Here is a 25,448-nt window from a genome sequence, read left to right as displayed (position 1 = left end):
CTGGGGTTCTGATTGCAGCCTAATTAGGACCAATGCAGAAAGAGACACATGCAGTTTAAATTAATTCAGATATATCCAGTACAACAGTATGCATCAAGTTCAGACATTTATACTCACCCAACAACTAGTACTGCGCAGGGCATGAGACAATCTGGCATTAAACACCCATCACCGAAGGAATGTGAAGACACCCACTGAGGGAGTATAAGAGGTAAGAAAATCAGAAAATTAGGTTCCTCCCACGATGTGGAATAGGGGAAGCATCCCGTGGGGTCCCTGTCCGCCTTAGGCAACTTCCTTGCGGAGCTAAGCAGTTTTACACCTCAAGAAAAATGTAAATTTCAGACCTCCTGAAGAGAGAGATTTTTTTTCTCCAAAAAAAGATTGATCAAAAGATTGATCGCAAGACAATAAAAAGATCCGCAAAGGGCATGGAGCTCAGTCGTGACGCAAACTGTAACTATTAACTCCGCACTTGTTTAAGGAGACAATGGAGATAGTCTGTCTGTTGAAGCCGATGACCAAGAATGAATCTGAGGTAGCGAGAGAGACAGAAAGAGAGAGGAGAGAGAGGAGATGAAGGGTGAGGTGGAGGAAGAGGAGGGGGAGACAGAGCAAAGGAATTTATGATACACGGCGCTGATCAATATTGTTGGTAAAACCCACCTGATTAGGGTGATCCGCAAAGCTCCAACGCGCACTTTGCGCTTGAACACTTCCCCTTTAAAGTCTGCTTGTGTTGTTGTGCGTGTACAGCACCCTCAGATCCTCCGCGATGGTGCACGACGCACCAAATCAACGCCTAATTGCACCACTGTGCTCCTGCTGACTCCCTCCTCCACATTCAATTAAGTTTATTACTGATCAATTGGATGCATATCTGTCTCTTTTGGTTATTCGAACACATTAACAAGTCGTCGAAATATGCACGCACGCTGAATGAAAAGAACTTCCTAATTCATTTTTTACTGAGCCCCTTGATTATCCCCCCTTCAACCCGGATTGCCGTATAAAAAACAGTGCGCTGTGGCTCTTTGTGGTGAATGGAATTAAACAAATGAACCGCATCCCATCTGCGGTGTAATAACAATTTGATAAGCTATGTGTGGAGGCAATCGGAACAAGACTGGGGTGTTCCTCTGCCTGACTGGGAGGAAATGTGAGCAACACGTTCAATTTGGGGATCTTACCGCGTCAGAAGAGGGCGCAGAGGCACGGGACAATGGCACCATCTAGTGGTAAGAGAATGGTAATTACAATGTCAGATAAAAGCGGGGGGGGGGGGGGGGGGGGGGACTGATTTTCCTGCTTTAAACGGTCAAAGGTGCCACATTAATTAATGACTATTTCGCGATATAAACATTTATATAGGTGCATCTGGATAAATTAAAACGTCGTCAAAACGTTTATTAATTTAATTCAAAAAGTAACGCCTTCATTCATTCAGATTCATTCCACACTGACATATATTTCAAGCAAATATTTAGGTACATTTTCATGATTAGGGCTAACAGCTAATTAAATCCCAAATTTAGTTTCTCTGAATATTTGAATATTACAAATGACCACCAAAAGCTTATTCTGATGCAGTAATGGTTTTATGGTCTATACACAATCATGGTGAAGACTGCTGACTTGAAAGTTGCCCAGTGACACCCTCCATGAAGAGGGTAAGCCACAAAAAGTCAAACCAGCTATTTACAAAGCATAGTAATGGGAAGTTGTGGGGAAGAAAAAAACATTCTAGATAAAAGGTGATCATGCACCATTCTTTGAAGACATTGCCTGAAATGTATGATATTCTAATTTATTAAGATCGCTATGTATGTAAGATCTTTCTAGAATTGCGCCTCTCAAGGTGGCAGCAGGTTGGAGTCGCTCTGTTACGTTTTTATTCTGATTATTTCTTTTTAACAACACAAATTCCTCTTGTGATGGATAAAATTGATATTTTTGGACGATTATCCTCTCCGATGTCGGATACTGTGGAAGGATTTTTGCTGATACTTTTTTACTTTTGAACAATTGTTATGATGCGTCACCATGGCAACAGGGTTGGTTTTTTTTACAGCCGGGACCAGCTGATTAACATCTTAAAAGCTCAAATAATATGTCAAATACAAACCCAAAGTCCTGATTAGTTGAAAAGGAGGCATCGTGGATGCAGAGCAGGAGCAAAGAGAAGAGAGAGAAGAAGGAAGTTCAAACCATCTCTTCCATCGATCATGATGGGCAATGTGAGATCGTTGGGAAACAAGTTGGCTGAACTCCAAGCCCTACAAAGGACCCAGCCAGAGTATTGTGAATGCAGTATTATGTGTTTTACTGAGACATGGCTGCAGGATCATATCCCTGACTCCTGCGTCTCTCCGTCGGGCTTTTTAACCATGCTACCAGACAGAGATTGTAAGAGGAGGACCTCTGGTAGACTCCCAAAGTTTTAACAGTTTGTCAGCTGCTGTACCAGAGAAAACAAAATGTTGGATTTGTTTTATGCAAATGTCAAGGACTCATACATCTCTAAAGGCAGACAATCTTGTCTTTCTCAGCTCAAAATATAAGCCCCTTGTTCAGAGGCAACCTGTAATAAAGAGAACTGCGAGAAGATGGTGACAGGAAGCCGAAGAAGCCCTGCAAGGTTGCTTTGAGGCTATAGACTGGGATGCACCGTGCCAGCCACATGGAAAGAACATTAATGCCATGACTGAGTGTGTCACCGACTATATATACTTCTGTGTGGATAACATCATCCCTATCAGAACCGTGAGATGGTTCCTCAATAACAAACCCTGGATTACCAGTGACCTGAAGGACCTGCTTAACAAGAATGAAAGAGCCTTCAGAGAGGGAGACAGGGAATTATTGAGAAGTATACAGAAGCAACTTAAAGTCAAGATAAGAGACAGCAAGGAGGTGTGCAAGAAGAAGCTGGACAACAAGCTTCAAAGACGGAACCGGAATAAGGCTGCAAGTCCAGATGGTGTCAGCCCTAGATTCCTTAAGGCCTGTGCAGAGCAGCTTTGTGGATTTCTGCAGCACCTCTTCAACGTTAGCCAGATTGAAGACAATTCCAGTGTTGTGGAAGACCTCCTGTCTTGTTCCGGTACCTAAGAAAACTCACCCATCAGTCCTCAGTGACTAAATCTTTTGCCCTGACATCTCACATCATGAGGGTCCTATAGAGACTCCTGTTGGCCCACCTGAATCAGCAAACAATAAACTATCAGGACCCTCTCCAGTTTGCTGATCTCTGTGGAGTTGGAGTTGAAGATGCCATCATACACCTGCTTCAACAAACCCACTGTCATCTGGACAAAGCCAGCAGCACTGTGAGGATCATGTTCTTTGATTTCTCCAGAACATTTAACACAATTGAACCTGATTTGCTTTGTCAGAAACTCCAGAAGACTCAGGTGGAGGCCTCAACAATCTCCTGGATCAAAGACTACCTGACAAACAGACCACAGTTTGTGAGACTGAAGGGTTGTGAGTCTAACCAGGTAGTCAGCAACACAGGAGCACCACAGGGGACTGTACTCTCACCATTCCTTTTCACTCTGTACACCTCAGACTTCCAGTACAAGACAGACTCCTGTCATCTGCAGAAATACTCGGATGATTCTGCAGTCGTGGGGTGGATCAGAGATGGACAAGAAGCTGAGTACAGGAAGGTGGTGGACCGCTTTGTGGCATGGTGTGGAAACAATCATCTGAACACAGATTGAACACATCGTGACTAAAACAAAGGAGATGATTGTAGATTTTAAGAGAAATAGGAATAGGTCACTATTTCCATCATGGGAGAAGAAGTGGAGGTGGTGGAGGAGTATAAATACCTCGGTGTTCACCTGGACAACAGACTGGAGTGGAGATGCAACTGTGAAGCCATCTACAAGAAGGGACAGAGCAGACTTTGCAGCAAGATGCTGCATATCTTCTATAAGTCTGTTGTGGAAAGTGTGATCTCTTCTGCCATCATCTGCTGGGGAAGCAGCATCAGAGCCAGGGACTTAAAAAAGCTCAACAAGCTGATAAAAAAGGCTGGCTCTGTTCTGGGGACTCCTCTGGAACCTCTGGAGATCATTGTGGAAAGATGGATTCTTCATAAAATGAAGAACATTATGGAGAACCCTGAGCATCCTCTTCACGAGACTGTTGGACAACAACAGAGTATCTTTAGTCAGAAGCTTCAGATCTGCTGTAATACACACCGCTACAGGAGATCCTTCCTGCCCACAGCCATCATCATCTACAACGGCTCTTTGAAGAAACCTTCATAATATGAGCTATAACATTTAGTTACCCTTCAGGATTTATTTTTGAATTGATTTGAATCAAATGTAATATTGTAAATATTGTGTATATATATATATATATATATATATATATATATATATATATATATATATATATATATATACCTGCCTTGTAGTTTAACATGATGTTCAATTAAAGGTAAATTTAACTCATGTTTTGTTTCTTTTTTTAAATTGAAGACAAAATTAAGACAGGCAAAACTATCTTCATGATTAGATAGAGTTTACCTCATATAGTTAAATGGATTTTAGAAAGTTTGGATTTCAAGTAATTTAACATCGAAATATTAAAATCCACCCAAATAAAACACATGCACATGTTTAAACCCATTCCATTAGTTAAATTCTCAGTTTATCAGTATAGAAACAAATATAAAAACAGAATATTCAATATATCCCTATTTAACTGAGTTACTCATCATGCTTTTATAGTTAATTAGCAGTCAGAGTCAGAAGTCTCTCCCTCTGGTGTTTTTGGGTTAGGCGCCTCCATGATGAAGATTACTTCTAAATTTGAATATTTTAGTTCAAGGGGAAATTCAACTAGTGTGTCAAAGCAGCTAAATGCTTTAGCTAATAAGTAACACCAATTACTTTGAACAGCATATCGAATATGCTGAGAGCCTGCAGCAGAGTGATGTTGGGCCACCGAACATTATCTATCTATCTATCTATCTATCTATCTATCTATCTATCTATCTATTCAGTAAAAAGCTGAAAACTCTAAATATATCTGTTTTTATTGGTCTGATGCAACATTCAAACTTTGAGGAACTTAATCCTGATGAATCCCAATGGTATGGGGTTCACAATTTAAATTGAATTCTTAATATGAATTAACCTTTTGATCATGTTCTAATTTATTGAAATGCGGGCACATTTACCATTCCATTTAGTTTAAATTCACTTTCTCCTGCAGCCCCCAGGCCAGTAGGAGGCCCTAGTCAGCCGCAAGGTTCTAGAAATATATGCTAGTTTGTGTAAAAACCTTACAGGACAAAAAAAAAATAATAATCCATGTAGAAATCCACTCAGGTGCATTAGGAAGTATGTTTTTATTTATTAAATAGTGGCTTTTGACATTCTGGTCACATCTGAAAAGGCTTTTCTACTTCTGGTGGCCTCTAGAGGAAAAAGCTTAACATATTACAACATCTGATGTAAGAAACTTTGGGGTAAAAAAATACATGAACTAAAACCCTCTTGAGTTCAAAGTCAGGTCTTTGTCTTGATAGGTTTCAAAAAACAGAAAAAAAAATAAATAAAAAAGCTAAAAGTTGAGCAACTTAAGCTTCCTTTAGAATGAAGCGCTCACAGCTCAAACATGTTCGAAGCATCTGGACAAATAAGTAAATAGGTATGTGATCTATTATAGCTATTACTTCTACCATCCGCACAGGATGAGTTAATACACAGTATGTTTGCTGCAGATGCCTTTGTTATAAAAATAAAAGGTTGGACTTTCCTTTTTCCGCTTTTTGTACTTTTTCATGGCTTACAGTTTGAACATTAAGACATATCTACATTTGGTCTTCCTCACTTCCTCTCCTCTCCTCTTGGTCTTCATTTCCTCCAAACTCTTCCCAGTGTTTTAAAGACTACCTTTAGGAGCTGTTCTCTAACAAGCTCAATGGCTGCACACAAAGCAAAGCAAGTTTTTAATGAGCAAACTGCACAAACTAGTAAAAATAAATGGATTACGTTGGTAGGGTAACAGCTAAGATCAGACAGTTAATGTAAATACGCTCCAGTGTAGAGATTTGTATAGGCCTGTCAGACAGAAATAGTTTTGCTTTCTATAGCTTACCTGGATCAGCTCTTAGGCACTGAGGATGTAAGGTAAGATAAAGTGTAACAGGGCTATGGAAGGGTGTAACCTCAAGATGAAGGAAGTCAGAAAGTAAATTCTCCCAGTTATTGTCGTAAAGACGTACAGCAGTAAGACTGTGACCTGTTGCAACTTGAAATGTCAATTTTTTACCCTCCGCCTAACTGTAACTGTCTCTCATATATTATTTAAAGTTTCCAACCATCTGTGGAAACAACAGACTTATCCTTCGGACTTGTTACAGTTCATTGTAGATCTGAGTCAATCAGGCAAGAAGGTTTTAGAATGAAAAACAAAGTGACTGGTTTGAGATGTTTCCATTTGCGAGAACAGCCACCTTTTGAATCAGAACAAATTCAAAATAAAGGAGAGTTAACTTAGACTTGTTTCAGTAATGCAAAGCAGCAGAGAACAACAGTAGTTAACTCAATTGGAAAATAACTGAGAGGGATGGAAATTCACATTTTTATCCTCACCCAAAAATGTCTGACTGTAAACATGTTCAAAGTAGTTGACTTGAGATGCTTGTGAAATATCCATAAACCAGGCATAGTTCAGCTGAGGATAACTTATGTTGTCATATTCTTCATTTTGAAAGAACAAAATTCAAAAAATATCTTCTACATGTGATCCGACTGAGCCCAAAAATCCAGTTTCTGATCCCCTTGTTCCACTCACTCAGGCAGACTACCTTCATCCGCTCGCTAAACGCAGGATAATGTAAGCAAAGCAGTAAATATCTGTAGGCTGCATATAGCTCAATATTTACATGAGTAAATACAGATATGTATATGTACAGCAGATTGGAGTCTCTGTGTAGATAGCAGCAGGCTGTCTGGCTTCGTTATGAAACTACATACGTCAGTTTACAACATTGGTTTTAGTTCTTATGCGACTATGCTCCTTTATAAGGCTCTGTTTAGTTTCTTCCTTCATGTTTCCAAGTTCTCCTTGTACTTCCTCTAGTAGTCTCATTTTTCCAGTTAAGTGTTCCGATTGTGTGTGGCTCTCTGTCCTTCATTTGTGGCAATCTGTATGTCTGGAAAAGAAAAGAATGGAAAAAGAAACAAGTGAAAAGTCAGCATAAGTTTGACAAAAGTTACAGCGTTTCGCCCCTTAAACCTTTTCACATTTTGTCATAATATGACCACAAACTTCAAAGTATTTTATATGACTGAGCAGGACAATGTAGTACATATCTGTGAAAGTGGAATGAGTCAATACTTTGTAGAAATACCATTCACTGCAATTTAAGCTGCAAATCTTTCGTGGTATGTCTCTACCAGCATTTGAACAGCAATTTTCTAGTCTTGCAACATAATTCTAATTGGACTTAAGTATGGACTTTGACTAGGCCATTCTAATACATGAATATCCATTGATCTAAACCAATCCATTGTAGCTGTGTTCCTTGGTGTTGTTCTCTGGGCCCTTCATAGAACAGCTGCATTCAAACTGTATGAAGACTCCATCTTCTAATGAAGGGACTTCTGAAGGAAACTGGTTGCCCACCACATTTTGTTTTTAAACCATTTATTATTTTCTCCCACTTCACATTTATGAGCTACTTTGTGTCTAAATAAAACAAATGTAACTTTGAGGTTGTAATGTGAAAATGTAACAACAATTTCACCAACTATAAGAGAAACATTAAAAACCTGAACAGAAATATGTTGCAATTTTTAGTAAGCAGAAAGAAGCAGTGATACACTGGTAAGTAAGAAAGAAATTGCGGAAACAGCTGGTCAGTGTCCTGAAGAGTGGTTTCTTAATGCCACCAAAGTAAGTGGTCTTCTGCATAGACAGAAACAGATTCTACTTTGCCAAAATAAATAAATAAAACCTGTGGTAAGCAACCGCTCAAAAAGATTGAGGTTCACAACATTTTAGCCTGACATGATGGTTTCTGATTGCACATACATAATTTCAGGGAAGGGAAAGACAACGGCAGGAATCCAGAGGATGGGACACAAAGATCAGTGATAAAGAGTGAGTGTCATAAAGGTAACCACTGTGTTCTTACACTGTACGCTTCACCAGACCAGAGACTTGGAACGGGTGCTAACTCCTTTCCTCCTGCTGGCTGTTCCCACCGTAGCATTTCGATGGCTTCGCTTGTGTGACTCCAAGTACAACTAGATGTAAAGGTTGGAAAAAGGTGTGGAAGCAAAACAAATCTTTATTTTAATAGTCATCATGTGACAATTCAACGTATGGTTAAGATCAGTTTATTTGAACAAGGGAATACCAAATTAAATAAAGTTTGCAAAAGGGTATTAGGGTATTTAGAAACACTCACATGTAGCTCCTGCCATTCCTGAGCAAGCTTCGCTCTAGTGGCAACCCAGTACCTTAGTCAAGTTCTCTAAAGGAGGGAGGCCTGGCACTTGCTGGAATTTCTTGGGCTCCCCAAAACTTTCTTCCCAGCAGCTGAACCTTATCCTTAATGGTTCAGTAAGTGTTTTATTTGGGTGCAATCATACTAAAGGCAATATCAGCCACTTGTGAAGCACTTGTGATCCAAAAAACTGTAATACCAGGCTTGACTCCCTTTTTTAGTTACTTTTCTGCTCTCCTAATTTACTTAGAATGTGAGAATATCAGCTGGACGGTCCTTGTTAAGATGTTACCCTGAACATATTCAGATGTCAGCATGTCATTTATTGGCAGAAATGAAACTGCTGCATTGCATCTGATCACTCGGAAAGTGCAAACATAAAACTAAAGTAGTAACGTTTGTATCCATCAGGCTCAACACTTTGCCATAACTGTTTAATGACTAAGATCTTAAAATGTACATTTTCTGTTCTGAACTCTTTCTAAAAAAATTTTTCTTTACAAAACAGAACATTAATGTTGGGAAATTAAAACCCTACCTTCTTAGCGAACGCCCGCCCACACTGGTCACAAGCATGAAGGGAGAAATTCTTTGTCACTCTGACTTCAGTGGATGACGTCACAGAGCTGCTCTCTGATTGGACGTCGTGTCGCCGGGTGTGTGGGGTTTGGTTGCTGGATGGGGTCGAGGAGGATGCATTGCGTGAGAGGGAGTGTTTCTCACTGCGCCGGGTGAGAGGAGGGCTGATGGGGCGGGGCTGTTGCCTCTCCTGCTTGCGGGTGACGGGAGGGGAAGGACTTAAGACCGGAGATGAAAGCTCTTGCTGCTTCCTTGTGACAGGAGCAGGAGGCAGGGCGGAGGAGGAGGCTGAGGTGGCAGTTGGGGCAGCTGTGGAGGCTTCTTGTCTGCGGGTGATTGGAGGTGAGGGAGAAGAGGAGGAGGATGACGATGATGAACCATGACGCCCATTCATTTCCTCTTTGACACTGCTGCCTGGCCTCTTGTTTGTAGTGTTCAGGACCACCTCTGCCAGCCTCTTCACAGCTCTGCTCTCTAGTTTGGGCATAATCTTAGCAAGGTATGCCGACGACTTCTTGTGGACAACTGTCACATGACGCAGGACGTCACGTTTGCGGCGTGACTCATAGCGACATAGAGGGCAGCGGTAGAACTTGATAAAGATGTCATTGCCATCTGTGTGCAGTTCAATGTGCTTTGTTAAATTCTGCCGTGAGCTGAACTGTCGTTTGCACAGTTTGCAGAAGAGCTGCTTGAAGTCAAAGCCCACTGACAGTTTGCTGATTTTGGCAGCCATGTTTGTACTGTACGTGTTGCCCCCACGGGACGAGGATGAAGACAGAGATGGAGGCATCTTTGGGCTGGATGAGGTTTCCTCCTCCTTTACCTTCGGAACAGTTTGTGGAACCTCTTTAGTGGTCCCGCTGTTGTCAGTGGGAGATGGAGCAGGGCTGCTGTCAATGTCATCTTCTTCATCCGAGGGTTCCACTGCTTCCTCCTTCACTCTTACATTGTTGCTAAGGCTCACGTTAGGGGTGCTGCTGTTAGGAGTGTTTACAGCTGAAGCAGAGGATGGTGTGCCAGCAGACTTGTTACTTTTGACACTGTAGATCTTGTGAACTATACGCATGTGTCTCTTCAACATAAGCTGAAAAGAACAAAAATACAAATAAAGTTTCCACAATCAGAAAATCTAATCGAACAGTGCCTAAATATATATACCCCTTCAACTTTTCCACATTTGGTCACATTACAACCCTAAACCTTGATGTATTTGATTGCCATTTTATGTGACAGACCAATGCAAAGAAGCGCATAGGAAATGATTTTAGAAGTCTTTAAAAACTAAAAGTCTGAAATATTTGGCTTGCATATGTATCTAGTCACCTTCATTCTGATACATCACATTAACATTAACATTAAAGTCCAACATAAGCATTTGGTCAGATGCGAACATAATAGAAATAAATAGCTTTTCCCAAAACGCAAAAAACGATTGGTTGAAAAAGATCAACATTGCACGCCACCCAGAACACACTATCCAAACTGTGGATTGCGGTAGTGGGACCATCATGCTGTGGGGGTGTTTTTCTTTAACAGGGACAGGCAAGCTGGAAAAACAAATCTGTTGGAGGCAACAAAAAACTAGAGTTTTTTTTAGGCCTTTATTTTTCCCATTTGTCGAAAGTAAGTTGACAGGAAAGAGGGTTGCGAGAGCGGGGGAGGGGTAGCAGTAAAAGTCAACGGGACGTGGGTCAATCCTGCACAGCCTGTGTCGAGGACTAAGGCCTCCGTACATGGGTCGTGTGCCCCCTGCACCACCAACGCTCACAAGCAAAGACTTGAGACCACAGTTGGGGTTCATCTTCCAATAGAACAACACCTAACATTCGGCAAAAGGTATAATGGGATGGTTTTGGTCAAAAAAACATTCATGTGTTAGAATTGCAGAGTCAAATAAAATAATAAAATTAAATAAAGAATTTATGGTATGACTTGAAAACGCTCTCCATCCAATCTTAATGAGCTTGAGGTATTTTGCAAAGAAGATTCGGCAATTTTAGTTTCAAGATTTACAAAGCGGGTAGAGACATACCGAAAACTTGAAACAAAATACTTGAAACTGGGACTGCAGTTAAAGATAGCTCTAGAAAGTTCTAGAAAGTATTGTCAACTAATTCAACTAATTTCAATGTCCTACTTTGTGTTGGTATATCACACAATATTCCAATAAAATACATGTACTGTGGTTGTAACGTAACAAAAAAGGTTCAAGGGATGTGATTAATGGAAAGCACTGTAAATAATTTCATAACCAGAGTACATTTGATTACCAGTGAAAACCAGCCTTTCAACTATGAAAGAGTCAATTAACCCACCTGTGAGCTGTAGTTCCTCTTGCACAGGGTGCATCGACATGAGACCGAGTTTGTCTGTGAGGAGGCCGGGGGCTGACTCTGAGGTTTCCCTAGGATTTGGTTTGATGTGGTGGTTTTAGAGTTCACAGCAGTGGGCTTGGAGTTGTGGCCACGTGTTGGGGAGGAATTGCTGTTCTTCCTCGGAGGTGTGACTTCTAGTGAGAAGGGCTGGCCTGGCCTTGAGGCAATGCTGGGTGTGATGGTGTCCCTCCGTAGACCCCGGTGCACCTCGTCAAAGTGCCGCCGTACGTTGGCTTTGGTGGCAAAGGTTTTCAGGCACACTGGGCAGGACTTTCCAGTTGGAGTACTGAGAGTCCTTGGTCGTCCTTTAACAGCACCGAGATAAATATCTCTTCAGTCTGATCATTTAATTTTTTTAATAAAAATTAGCAAACATTTCTTCTAAAATAAACAGATAATAACACAGGTCCAGAAATTGGATCTCTTCAGCTGAACATTTAAGCACCAAAATTATGGACTAATTTATAAAATGTACCCCCTTTTAAAAAAAAAACCTCAAAAGGAGCAAATACATATATTTTTGTCCTTGAAGGGGTTGACAGTAGAGATGCACCTAGAAATCTTCTGGTTAGTGCAATTGGCCTATTTTCGACCCTGATTTTTCCAGCACTCAAAAACCTGATCTTTTTCCACTCATTGAACGCACCATATTTAAGCGTTAGCTAGTCACCTTAGGAACAATTTTCAAAGAAACACTTGCTCTTTATTATCCTTTTGAGCAGTCAACCTTTGTGCATCAGGGAACATGCTAGATTTAAAAGATCAGAGGGGCAGTCAGCACATCCACATCAACTCCAGTACCAATGTTGTCTCCTACTAAAACTGATTTCGACCAATTTTATCAAATAAACTGCAAAAACTTAGAAGAAATCGTACACCAACTAAGCTCTCCTTCCTGCTGCCTCAATCTTTTACCCACAGCTTTCCTTAAGAAAGCTTTCCTTGTAATAACATCTGATTTAACAAATAATAAACACGTCCCTTTTGTCAGGTGTTTTCCCCCATGCCCTGAAAACAGCAATTATCAAACCTCTATTGAAAAACAGCCACTTGGACAAGCTGCTACTGCAGAACTACAGGCCTATATCAAACCTCCCTTCATCAGTAAGATTATTGAAAAAGCTCAACAATTAAAGAACTTCCTAACAATGACCAACCGCTTCGACGTCTCCCAGTCAGGCGTCCGTGCTCACCACAGTACAGAGACTGCTCTTGTCAAGGTGTTCAATGACATCCGTATAAATGCAGACTGTGGAAGAACCACAGTGCTGGTATTATTGGACCTTAGTGCAGCATCTGACACTGTTGATCACTCCATTTTATTAGAAAACTGGGTTGACCTTTCTGGTATATCACTCAATTGGTTTAAATCCTACTTGAAGGACAGGGACTTTTTTGTGTCAGTAGGGAACTTTATATCAGAGACCACAAAATCACATGTGGCGTTCCCCAAGGGTCCATCTTAGGGCCCCTTCTATTCAATATCTACATGCTCCCCCTAACTCAGATTTTAATAAACAACAACGTAAGTTTTCATAACTATGCAGACGACTCACAGCTATACGTTACGATGTCACCAGGTGACTATGAACCCATTCAAGCGCTTGGTAAATGCTTAGAAGAAATCAATGCTTGGATGGGCCAAAATTTTCTTCAGCTGAATCAAAACAAAACTGAAGTAATAATCTTTGGACCAAAGGAAGAGCGTTTAAAAGTTAGCGCACAGCTTCAGTTAATACAGCTAGAAACCACCAGTCAGGCTCGAAACCTGGGTGTAGTGATGGACTCAGACCTGAACTTTCAGAGGCACATAAAGGTAGTAACTAGGTCAGCCTTCTATCACCTAAAGAACATCTCCAGGATTAAAGGACTAATGTCTCAGCAGGACCTTGAAAAACTAATTCATGCGTTCATCTTTAGTAGAATTGATTACTGCAACGGTGTCTTCACAAGTCTGCCTAAAAAGTCGATCAGACAGCTGCAGTTGATCCAGAAAGCTGCTGCCCGCGTCCTCACTAGAACTAAGAAAGTGGAGCACATCACCCCAGTTCTAAAGTCCCTACACTGGCTCCCTGTAGCTCAGACAATAGACTTTAAAATACTTCTGTTAGTCTATAAATCACTGAATGGCTTAGCACTAAAATACATTACAGACTTGTTGTCAGTGTATCAACCAGCCAGACCTCTCAGGTCTTCTGGCTCAAATCTACTCTGCATACCTAGAACCAGAACCAGAACCAAACATGGAGAAGCAGCGTTTAGTTCTTGTGCTCCACTATTTTGGAATAGACTCCCAGAAAACTGTAAAAGCACCGAAACCCTAAGTTGCTTTAAATCAAGATAAAAAACTTATTTGTTTAGAGTGGCCTTTGACTGTGCCATCTAAACATTATTAGTTGTGTTTTCAGTCCAATTTTCCTTTCATTTTCTTATCCATCATTCTATTCTCTTTAATTTATTATTTTTTTAAATTACCTCCATTTGATTTTCTATATCATTGTAATGTTTTTCCTTATGTACAGCACCTTGAGTGCCTTGTTGCTGAAAAGCGCTATATAAACTTGATTCAATTTAAAAATGTTGGCAGGTTCTTCCTCTATTGGAATATGATTTTTACATCTCAAGGAAATGATCAGAATTGAAAGTTTATACAACTGATTCAATCTTTTTGACCATATTCTATTACATGTAGAAATTCTTACCTTTCACCATAGAGAGCAGGCTTGTAGGAACTGTGCGTGTCTCTGTGAACTTTCGGAGCTCCTCGAGTTTCGTCTGGTGCATTTTGCGGCAGTGACGCCTGATACTCCGACGGGAGTTAAAGTCTTGGCCACAGAGACAACAGGAGATGGTCACATCCTCAACCTGGATGGTCAGAAAAATAAAGAAATACTTTTTACCAAAAACAAGACAGACCAGATAGAAAACGCTTGCAGGCAGAATCATTAAACAACAAATGTATAACCTACCCCGCTATTGGACCCCTCATCTTCAGGCTTTGGCTGCTCCTCTTTAGCCTCATCGTCAGCCTCCAGTTTCCTCGGTGCTGGGCTGTTGTGGCTCTCAGCTCCACTTGCCTGACTGACTGGATTGTTTTCCACACCTTCCATAGTATCTCTTTCCCAAGCAACAGGGCTCTCTCTAGCACTGTGATTTCCAATGACAGATAGTCACAAAAAGAATAGGAAGAAATGAATGACTAAATAAATAAAATATGTTCATTTATTCTGTTGAATGTAAAGTGTGTGGTTTTACCAAAACTACAATATGCATCTGTTGCTTGCTATGACAAGACTTGCCTGGTTGTGTGCGATGAATATCTAGCCAGCTCCTCCTCTGTGGTGAGGTACTGGAACACCGCCTTGTTGGTGGTCTGAATAGGCTCTAGTCGGACCACATAGTCAGGCCGGTCACCTCTGGGATATATAGCATCCAGTAAATCCTTCATGGCTACACTCTGTCTGTCATCACCAGACGAGCCTGTAGGAGAAAAGAATCCATTAAGTTCTGCTCAGTTCATGTATGATTCTTAAAGTTTGGGTCAGAACCCCACTGTGATTGCAAAAGATCAAGTACGGTGTTGAGAGAAGTTCCTAAAAGAAAAATATGTAGTGTTATAATTTCACTAGAAATCTTACAACGAATAAAAAGCACAAGCAAAAAAAAAAATCAATATAAAAAACGGTTTAACAGATGTTGACGGTGTATAGTCCTGTTTTAACTGCTCTATTAGCAATGATTTAAAGGGTCAACAAGCAATAATGTGGATAAGACCTCCACATCCACAGCAGACAGTGATGAGGAAATCTGTGATAGAACATCTGTCTCTGCAGCTGCAACACATGCTTTTATTCAGTGAGAAAATTAATTAGGCTTAAGGAACAAAAAGTATTTTTACACATCACATTTTGGCCGAATGGTACAACGTCCTGCACAAGTATCAAGACATTAGACTTATCCACATTTTGTCTTACAGTTACAAGGATAAAATTTCTGTTCGTTTTATTGTATTTTCTGTGAAAGACCAACACGAAGTTCTCATAATTTTGAAGTGAAAGAAAATTACCCTCTTTCATTTGTGTGTGGTGTGTAATCGTATTTAGCCCTTAAATAATTGCAATGAAATGAGTTCAGAGGTCAGATGATTAGTAAATATAGCATGCCTGTGTGCAATTTCATCCCAGCATAAAGATGCTGTTGTGTGAAGAACATTAGTGAACAAGCATCATCATGAAGATGAAGAAACATAGTAGACAGGTCAGGGAGAAGTTGTGCAGAAGGGTGGAAAGAGTAGGGTACAACTAGATAAACATGGCCATCCACCTAAACTGATGGCCGGACGAGGATTGCATTGAGCAGAGCAGAGCAGCCAAGAGACCCACAAAATCCAAACGCTCAGTTGGCAAAATCTTATAACAAGACAAGTGAAGCTCTACACAAATATGTTATTTATTTTAGAGTGGAAACAACAAAGCCATTGTTGAAAAGATGTCCTGTTAGTAATTTGTCACAAGCCACACAGAATGCATTGAAAAAAATGGAAGAATGCACTCAGGTTAGATAAAACAAATGCTGAACTTTTTGGCCTCAATGCAAAATGCTGTGTGGCAGAAATCCCACACTGCACATTACTGAATAAAGAATGCCCACTGTGGGACCCTTTGTGCGGTGCCTTGAGACGACATTGTTGTAAATAAGCACCGTTTAACTAAATAATCTGAACTGAAACTATCTCTGTAGTTATGCTGCTATAGGCTTAGGCTGCTGGAGGACATAATGACCACTTTCATCCTTGTCGCTACATTCTCACACTACTCTCCAATGTTGCATTATTTGCTGTTATTTCAGCTTTTAACTTTGTTCTCTCTTTTCTCTTCCTAGAAGCTACACCTGGCCTGGCTCTGTGTCTACCTGTGACACCTTTCTGGAGAGGGGAATCGTCCGAGCTTCTGCTGGCAACAACTTAATGCTCACCCTCTACTGATGATCCACATAGCCCTGTCTTTTAGTATTTAACCCTTTCTCTCTCCTAGATATAGCAATTGACTGAGCTTTTACTGTAACTAATTATATGTGCTCGCTTTCAGACTCTAACCTTGAAAACTGGCTCAGAGTTTATCTGTTCTTTCTTTCTAGATGAAACGACTAAAGGAGCTACATCCATTAACATTTACTTTTCCTTCCCATAGAAAGTACTCCTGGATCAGTGCTTCTTTGTTCTCTTTGTGTCTCTGCTCTGTTCTCTCAAACCCCCAGTCGGTCGTTGCAGATGGCCGCTCACACTGAGCCTGGTTCTGCTGGAGGTTTCTTCCTGTTAAAAGGGAGTTTTTCCTCCCCACTGTTGCTACATGCATGTTCAGTATGAGGAATTGCTGCAAAGTCAACGCCAGTGACTGTCCACTGTCTCTACATGCTCATCCAGGAGGAGTGAAGGCTGCAAGTCACTGACTGGATGCAATCTGCTGGGTTTCCTTAGATAGAAAAACTTTTTTATCCAATTTGAATAAATAACTGAATCTAACTGCACTGTTCAATGGTTAGGATTAATTGGAATGTACAGGTCCTTCTCAAAATATTAGCATATTGTGATAAAGTTCATTATTTTCCATAATGTCATGATAAAAATTTAACATTCATATATTTTAGATTCATTGCACACTAACTGAAATATTTCAGGTCTTTTATTGTCTTAATACGGATGATTTTGGCATACAGCTCATGAAAACCCAAAATTCCTATCTCACAAAATTGGCATATTTCATCCAACCAATAAAAGAAAAGTATTTTTAATACAAAAAACGTCAACCTTCAAATAATCATGTACAGTTATGCACTCAATACTTGGTCGGGAATCCTTTGGCAGAAATGACTGCTTCAATGCGGCGTGGCATGGAGGCAATCAGCTTGTGGCACTGCTGAGGTCTTATGGAGCACTTTGGACCACTGAGCAACAGTCCATTGCTGCTTCTCTGTAGCCCAGGTCAGGCGCTTCTGCCGCTGTTTCTGGTTCAAAAGTGGCTTGACCTGGGGAATGCGGCACCTGTAGCCCATTTCCTGCACACACCTGTGCACGGTGGCTCTGGATGTTTCTACTCCAGACTCAGTCCACTGCTTCCGCAGGTCCCCCAAGGTCTGGAATCGGCCCTTCTCCACAATCTTCCTCAGGGTCCGGTCACCTCTTCTCGTTGTGTAACATTTTCTGCCAAACTTTTTCCTTCCTACAGACTTCCCACTGAGGTGCCTTGATACAGCACTCTGGGAACAGCCTATTCGTTCAGAAATGTCTTTCTGTGTCTTACCCTCTTGCTTGAGGGTGTCAATAGTGGCCTTCTGGACAGCAGTCAGGTCGGCAGTCTTACCCATGATTGGGGTTTTGAGTGATGAACCACGCTGGGAGTTTTAAAGGCCTCAGGAATCTTTTGCAGGTGTTTAGAGTTAACTCGTTGATTCAGATGATTAGGTTCATAGCTCGTTTAGAGACCCTTTTAATGATATGCTAATTTTGTGAGATAGGAATTTTGGGTTTTCATGAGCTGTATGCCAAAATCATCTGTATTAAGACAATAAAAGACCTGAAATATTTCAGTTAGTGTGCAATGAATCTAAAATATATGAATGTTAAATTTTTATCATGACATTATGGAAAATAATGAACTTTATCACAATATGCTAATATTTTGAGAAGGACCTGTATGTACCTGACTTTTGTGAAGTGCCTTGAGACGACATGTGTTGTGAATTGGCGCTATATAAATAAAACTGAATTGAATTGATACATGTTGCTGGAAGCGGGAAAGCTGGTAACAGTCAATAGGAAGATGGGTTTTTATTTGAACAGTTTTCTGGCATCCCCACAGCATGAAGCAGCCACAGGGCAATCCTGAAGAAAACCATCAGCCAGAGCTTCGACAGAATGGTTAGGATATACGCATTTCATGTTAGTTTAATATATAACACTATTTTCAAATATATACAATTTTATGTGACAATAACACACGCAAAAATAAATAAGCTGAAACTTTACCATTCATTTCAGCTGCAGCCAAATTCTCTGACCCCATACACTGAACCCCAACCTGCCTACCTGCAGCTGCAAGCTGTGCACAGGAATCAGATGAAAGCTTTAAAGTCTAAACAGACACCATAATCTCACCAGTGGCTGGTATCCTCCTTGTTTTAATATTCTGTTTTATAACTACAGGTACAGCTAACAAAATATGATTATTGTGAAAAAGGTTTATTGTTTTGGTCACTCATTTCAGAAATTAACACTCAGATTCATTACACATAGATGAAATATTTAAAGCCTTTATTCCCTGAAATGATGCTGATTATGGCTTACAGACAATGAAACACCCACATTTTGTCTCCAAAAATAAAAACATTACATTACACCAATTTTAAAAAAGCTTTTTCAATGTATTAATGTAATGTAATGTCAATATTGTGGTCTACATAATCATCAGGAAGTTTGACTTTACAGCTGTCAAGAAGACAGTCAATGGCACCCTCCACAACAAGGGTAAGCCACAAAAGGTCAATGCTAAAGAAGCTGGTTGTTGACAGAGAGCTTTATTTTAGCATATTCATTAAAGGTTGAGTGGAATGAAAAAGTTGGCTAGAAAAACTGCAGCCTTGAGAGGATTGTCAAGCAAAACTAATTCAAGAATTTGGGGGAGCTTCACAAAGAGTGGTCTGAGGCTGGAGTCAGAGCAACAAGAGCCACTTCGCACAGACAGGTCCTACACATGGGCTACAAAAAAGGTTGCATTTCTTGTGTCAAGCCACTCCTGAACCAGAGACAACATCAGAAATGTTTTTCTAGGGCTAAGCTAAAAAGAACAGGACTGTTGCTCAGAGGTCCAAAGTCCCCCTTTTAGATAAAATTAAAGTTTGAATTTCACTCAGAAATCAAGGTCCCAGAGTCTGGAGGAAAAGTGGAGAGGTGCAGAATCCATGTTGCTTGAAATCCAGTGGGAACTTTCCACAGTCAGTGATGATTTGGGGTGCCGTGTCATATGCTGGTGTTGGTCTCCTGGGTTTTCTGAAGTCCACAATCAACACAGCCATCTACGAGGAAGTCTTAGAGTGCTCCATGCTCCCTTCTGCTGACAAGCTTTATGGAGATGCTAATTCCATTTTCCAGCAGGACTTGGCACCCGCCCACACTGTCGTGGGAACTAAAACCCGATTCAATGACAATGGTGTTACTGTGCTTGATGAACTGGTCTGACCTGAACCCCACAGAGATTCTATAGGGTGTTTTCAAGACGACGATGAAAGACACCAAACCCAACAATGCAGATGACCTAAAGGCAGCTATCAAAGCAGCCTGGGCTTCCGTTACACCTCAGCAGAACCACAGGCTGATCGCCTCCATGCCACGCCGCATTGATGCAGTAATTATTGCAAAGAATTTAGAAATTAATCAGGAGGCTGAAATTTCTGCTTAAGATATTTTTTTTATTGATCTCATGCAATGTTCAAATTGTTTTGAGACACGGAATGTTGGGGTTTCATGTTTCACGTAAGCCATAATTATCAAAATTACAAGAAATAATATTTCGGTTTATATGTAAGGAACCCATAAAATATTTTATTTTCTGAAATTAGTGACAAAAGAATCTTGAACTTTTTCCAAAATATTCATTTTGTTCTAGATGTACCTGTAAACAAGATGGTAAAAAGGAAGAAAACATTAATACTGTTAGGCCCTACATTAGTGGGACTCAAAGCATGACTTGGTTCTCATTAGGTTTAGCAAATATTTTTATTCATATAGATCTTTGCTTTTCTACAGCACATATAATCATATAATATATAATCATTGCCATTAAGCATCATTAATGTGAAAAAACATTGTTTCAAGTAAAAGAAGAAGGTGAAAAGGAAAAGATTCATCTGATCAGACTGCAACCACAAACAATCAATGCACAGTATCAACATATCAACAGTTGGAAATGACTGCAATTAGGTCATTTAATGCTACAATACACAGCTATAAACTGTTTATTGAGGGAAACCAAGCAACCTGTTCAGAGGAAAAACACCATTACAACCCCAGTCCAATAATGTGACGATTAGGATGGATAAAGTTCGTACTCGTAATTGATAAGGTGGAGAAAAATATTACTACAAGAGTGGTATTATTGACTTCCCTTGTTGAGATAATTGTCGATTCCAGAGTATAAGAGAGAAGCTGATTGAAACATGGAGACACATTGCAGCTAAATAAAATTTAAAAAAAGCTCAAACACTGGCAAATTAAAGTCTCTCTTACAGAAAGAAAGAGTCCAGGGCAGAGAACTTGTTACTGTGTGAAAGTGCGAGGACGAGAATAATAATTGGGAAACGCCATTAAAGTGAGTGAAGCATCCTTGAAGTGACAGAATATTACAGTAAAAAGTGAAGAAGTCTAAGGAGACTGAAGGAAGAGAGCCTTTCTGTAAACCTAAGAGTTCACAGAGTTAGATGAAGTCACGTCACGTTTGATCCCTCCTTGTTGAGGGAATTGCTGTTGGTCTGTTGGATGCTTTTAAATGTTTACTTGAACATCATTAGTATGCACAAATAGACCTATTAATCCTTCACTTGTTCTGACTGGTGATTGTCATATAACGAGTGAACATGGGTGCTTTTTGATGTTTTATACTTTTACTTTAGGGTTTTGACCTAGAATTACAAATATGTATGCATGAGTGTTTTGTTTCAGTCGATATCTGCATGCTTACAGTGCCTTGCAAATTCCCTGGATGTGACCATCTCCTGTTGTTATCCTTTCTCCGCTAAGTATCCAATGCTCAGTCAGATTAGATCCATAAACATCAATCTCCAGGGCTAGCCATAGATTCTCAAATAGATGTGGGTATGGACTTTGACTGGATCATTCTAACATTTCTGTTGATCACTAATGTTCTCTAACAAACCTCCGAGGACTTCACAGAACAGCTGGATTTATAATGACATTAAATTACACACAGGTGTGTAATTAGGTGACTTACAATTGCAGTTGGTTGCACCAAGTTTTATTTGGTGGTACCAGAGTAAAGTCAGTTAGTAGTTATGACCGACATGATGGTCTGTCACAAATATTTCTACTGAAATTCATTCATTTGTGGCTGTAAAGTGACAAAATGTAAAACAAAAATTCAGGTGGTTTTAATACATTTGCAAGGCAGTGCACGTGTTGCGTTGCTTACCATCAGATTCGGGCAGCCGTGATAAGCAGTAGTACTCCTTGTGTGTGATGAGGTTTGGGAGGCCTCTGAACAGACTGCGACACAGTTTACACTCAAAGATGGTGTCTACCTCCCTCAGAAGCATACTTTTGAGCTGGTTGGTGCCTGCAAGGAAAAGGGAGCAGATGGGTCAACTCTAACAGCATATCTCTGTCCCTCATTACCTCATTTTAATACGATCTTTCAGGAGGAAGTGATACCCCTCCGTGAAACATCAAAAAGATCTACACTGACACTTTTGCTGGTTCTCATTATATACTTCATATTGAAAGAAAAATGTAAAACCAATTTATAAACAGTCCAGATATTGATAACTGCCATTTTATTTCTGCACTTTTTCCTGTGAAGAATTGCAATAAAGCAGGATCTCGACTTATCTTTCACTGGCCATAACAGGGCCCTCAGACATATTGCTCCCACTCACAGCAAAGGTCAGTATAGAGACAACAAATAATGTAAAATCCAAAACAATTCTAAGGAATAAGGGAACTTTACCACACTGCTGTTCTGCCCATCCAACTAACAAATGCTCTCTTAATCAAGTTTATGCTTCAAAGTATTTGAGCTTAAATAAAAGCCAAATTAAGGGCAACAAAATAGCAGTTGTTATTTTCTATGTATTATTTTATTTTTGCCCACCTTTTCCTTAATGAAAAAAAAAAAAATGTAGAAACTTCCATTGACTGGTTTCAAATTGACCCGAATGGTCAAGAGGTAAATGACAGCTATTTTAATCCTATCTGTGATATATTTTCAAAGGAAACAAAGGAAGAAATCAAACCGTCATGCATCCAATCAATCTCTTTTCTGTTTTCCAGGTTTCAGGTTCCCTTTGTCTTAAAGGGTTTCATTTGCATAAAAAGTGCCATCAGCTTGCTGATTCAAGAGGGGATTCTTAATCAAATCAGACTGAACTTCAGCACTCATAGCAGTTTTAGACATCACATTTCACACTATTAAGCGATGTAAAATCCATGTTCTGCAGAAAACCTCCCTCAGGTTATGTCACTATACATCCAGAAACAAATGCAAAGCTCAGGAATTAACAGTTTATGTGGATAACAAAGCAGCATGTTTGTATACTTAAACAGCAGCGGATAAACACGCTGAACCCACAAGATTAGTACCCTGCCTACCAGGAGCAATGTTATCATGCTAACAACTTAATAATAGGGTCAAGAAGTAAACAGATGTGGTCATTTAGTTAATTATGGGCAATTCTATTTCATAGTACAATGATCTGCACATTTAGACACACGATTATTTTCTACATTAGTTTATCTTTGGCTTTATGACTTTTGCTGTAAATCAAACAAATTGGCTTTTTCCACCTGTTTGCATATGGTCAGTTAACTGCTTAAGTTAGTTATATGGTTTCCATCATCCTGTCCAACTCAGGATTCTGGAATTTGGCCACAAATATGAGCTCATTTGTGGTCACACACATGTGAAAAGCTGCTCGGGCTTTTTTATAGATCACAAATGTTAAGGCTAAATGCAATTAGTGACAGGAAAACTTTGAGGGGGACCACCGTGAACTGGTTTAGGTGATAACATCTACCTGACACAGGTTTTGAGGTAGTACTGATAGGGTAAAATCATTAAAGTCCTAGCCCACGATCTGCAGCACTATGAGACTGGGATCAGCTGACTTTTAGCTTAAAAAACAGTCTTTGGTGTGGATGCTCTGACGAAGAAAGCGAGTGAAGAAAGCTTTAAAAAAGTATGTTTTTCAGTATTGGTGAGGGTATTTTAGTCTGAAGGAGCTCAGGTGTAAGAACCTTTTTAAAAGGAAACATATTATATGAAATGTTAATAAATGTTTATTCAGGCTGCGAGAGAGCAAAACCTTCAGCAGATAACATTGCAGCCTTGGAGTTAAGGTTCATTCTCTATAGGGAATACATATTCTTGTACTATTAATAAAGCAAGTTTTGCTAACTATGCCAACTGTATATATATACAATGTTCAGGACAGTTTCAAATGGCATATCTAATCATCTTATCTTTGGTTTAAAATATCAGTAAAACCCTGTTTTAACAAGCAGGACCTCTCACTTCTGTTATTCATAGAAAAAAATAGGACTTAGCAGGGGGGCTAATAAAATATTAAATGTTATATTTTAAGGAAATATTCTTATATAAAAAAACAACTGCTAAAATCATTAATACAGGTTAAAACTTTATAAAAGTCAGATACAGTAAATCGGACCAAAAATTCTAGAAGAAAATATAATAAATAACAGATGTTAGATACATTTATACATTTTTAGAATTATATATTTATTAAATAAACAAAAAAGGATTAAAACGTATAAATCCAAAACTTCAGGTGAAAATAATATAAAAAAACCAAAAACACAAAGTCCTCCTAATGTGTAAATCCAATTCCTGACAAGGAGGCTTTTAATCACAATAAAATATGATAAGTTAGAGGAGATAGGTAAATAAAAGGAGTAGGTAACAACAAGAAAACAGAGACTCATACCAGATCGGAAGCATTCGATTATCTGCTGAATCCCGGACTTGGAGGTCTGCAGAGGCTGTTGGAGCAGAGGAGGATCGCCAGGCTCAACACAGAAACCTTGACAGAGAGAAAGACACAGTACCTTATCACAGTCAGCTCCTAATTGCATAAGAGTATGGCCATCTTTGAGAACTGCGTAACTGCTATTAAACAAGGCAAATTGTTGTGTGCTGAAAGAGCACACAATGAGATCTGGACAGGATAGTAATTCATTCTGACCTCATTACCTTCACTAACACTGAGACAAAATCACCATACATGCTCTCCTCAAACAGACTCACATAAAGGCAAGGAGAAAGCTTAAAACATATCTTTCTTCTTCTTAAGATGTAAGGAAAAATACATCGGATGCATGACAAAATGTAAATTCACAACAGTACTGGCTCTCAGTGGGGTTAAGGAAAAAAAGTGTGCAAGAGGAATTTCCATGACATTTTCAGGCCTTGTAGTTTAAAACACACCAGAGCAGCTCATAGCCACTTAATCAGTGAAAATCAGACACGTCCCAAAGGACATTTCCTGATCACAACAAAAAAAAGGGGTTTTGGGTTTGTTAACCTCAATCACAACAGAGTTAAAGGTCAAATAGGAAAAACTTATCCTGATGAAGACGAATTCTTTTTAATGTACCGACATGCCCTGCTAAAAATGATGAAATCACAATGAGAAAACCAAAAAAGGAACTATTGTGGCGTTATTTTACTTCATACATTCAATACAAATAAAAGCAAAACTGCAAGACCTACAACAACCTACTGAAGCTTTCTACCTGCTTAAAGGAAACTTGTTTTCACAGCTTAAAATGCCACAGTTGCAACAACACTCTACATTGTCAAAGTTGTTACTGAGTTCAAGACTCAGTGATAGTTATTCATTCTGAGGGACAGCGAGAGAGTTAGACCTAAAGCAGACAGCAAAACAGTTGAACAGAGCACAGCAATATTCCTCAGTTTATCCTTCTGAGCTCTCAACCTGTCTATGAGACTACTGTGTAACGTAAGCCTCACTAATGGCTAATATAGGACACTAAAGACAGCTTAAAATATCAACAGTAATTACTTTGCCCTTGCTTTAAAATACCAGTAAAAACCCTGTTGTATAGTGACTGTTCGCTCACATATGGGTCATGATGTCGTCTATGCCCCTAAAATAAATAATAACAATAGATTAGGAACACAAAAAAGTAAGATTTTGTTTGTTGTTGTCTCTTCCCAAAGAGAAACTGGAACCGACGAAAATTAACA

At 39.7% G+C, this 25,448-nt stretch overlaps 2 protein-coding genes across 9 annotated transcripts in view; both read right to left on the bottom strand.

Moving 5' to 3' along the window:
• The window catches only part of grm8a (glutamate receptor, metabotropic 8a), a 391,012-nt gene extending 390,234 nt beyond the window's left edge, over window positions 1-778 (bottom strand). Inside the window, exon 1 of one of the 4 annotated variants that reach the window (XM_047390124.1) lies at window positions 667-778. The gene's annotated coding sequence lies outside the window, so the exon portion shown is untranslated. Of the gene's footprint in view, window positions 1-117; window positions 579-666 lie in introns of those variants that run through there. The other 3 variants (XM_047390126.1, XM_047390125.1, XM_047390122.1) reach the window with 3 other exon arrangements.
• A 4,574-nt stretch (window positions 779-5,352) lies between these two features.
• The window catches only part of znf800b (zinc finger protein 800b), a 40,452-nt gene continuing 20,356 nt past the window's right edge, over window positions 5,353-25,448 (bottom strand). For 3 of the 5 annotated variants that reach the window (XM_047390048.1, XM_047390047.1, XM_047390049.1), the window contains exons 4-12: window positions 24,166-24,261; window positions 21,639-21,782; window positions 14,739-14,919; window positions 14,409-14,586; window positions 14,142-14,304; window positions 11,380-11,744; window positions 9,021-10,148; window positions 8,168-8,279; window positions 5,353-7,183 (exon numbers count right to left, since the gene is read on the bottom strand). In XM_047390048.1, coding sequence (XP_047246004.1) covers window positions 8,178-8,279; window positions 9,021-10,148; window positions 11,380-11,744; window positions 14,142-14,304; window positions 14,409-14,586; window positions 14,739-14,919; window positions 21,639-21,782; window positions 24,166-24,261 — 2,357 coding nt within the window. In that variant the 3' untranslated portion in view covers window positions 5,353-7,183; window positions 8,168-8,177. Of the gene's footprint in view, window positions 7,184-8,167; window positions 8,587-9,020; window positions 10,149-11,379; window positions 11,745-14,141; window positions 14,305-14,408; window positions 14,587-14,738; window positions 14,920-21,638; window positions 21,783-24,165; window positions 24,262-25,448 lie in introns of all 5 variants that reach the window. The other 2 variants (XR_007042086.1, XR_007042085.1) reach the window with 2 other exon arrangements.

This window comes from Girardinichthys multiradiatus, chromosome 17 (genome assembly GCF_021462225.1).
Source record: "Girardinichthys multiradiatus isolate DD_20200921_A chromosome 17, DD_fGirMul_XY1, whole genome shotgun sequence".
In the NCBI taxonomy this organism is placed as follows: Eukaryota; Metazoa; Chordata; class Actinopteri; order Cyprinodontiformes; family Goodeidae; genus Girardinichthys; species Girardinichthys multiradiatus.
Note: the sequence above shows the minus strand (reverse complement) of the source record. Positions and strands in the feature narration are given on the sequence as shown.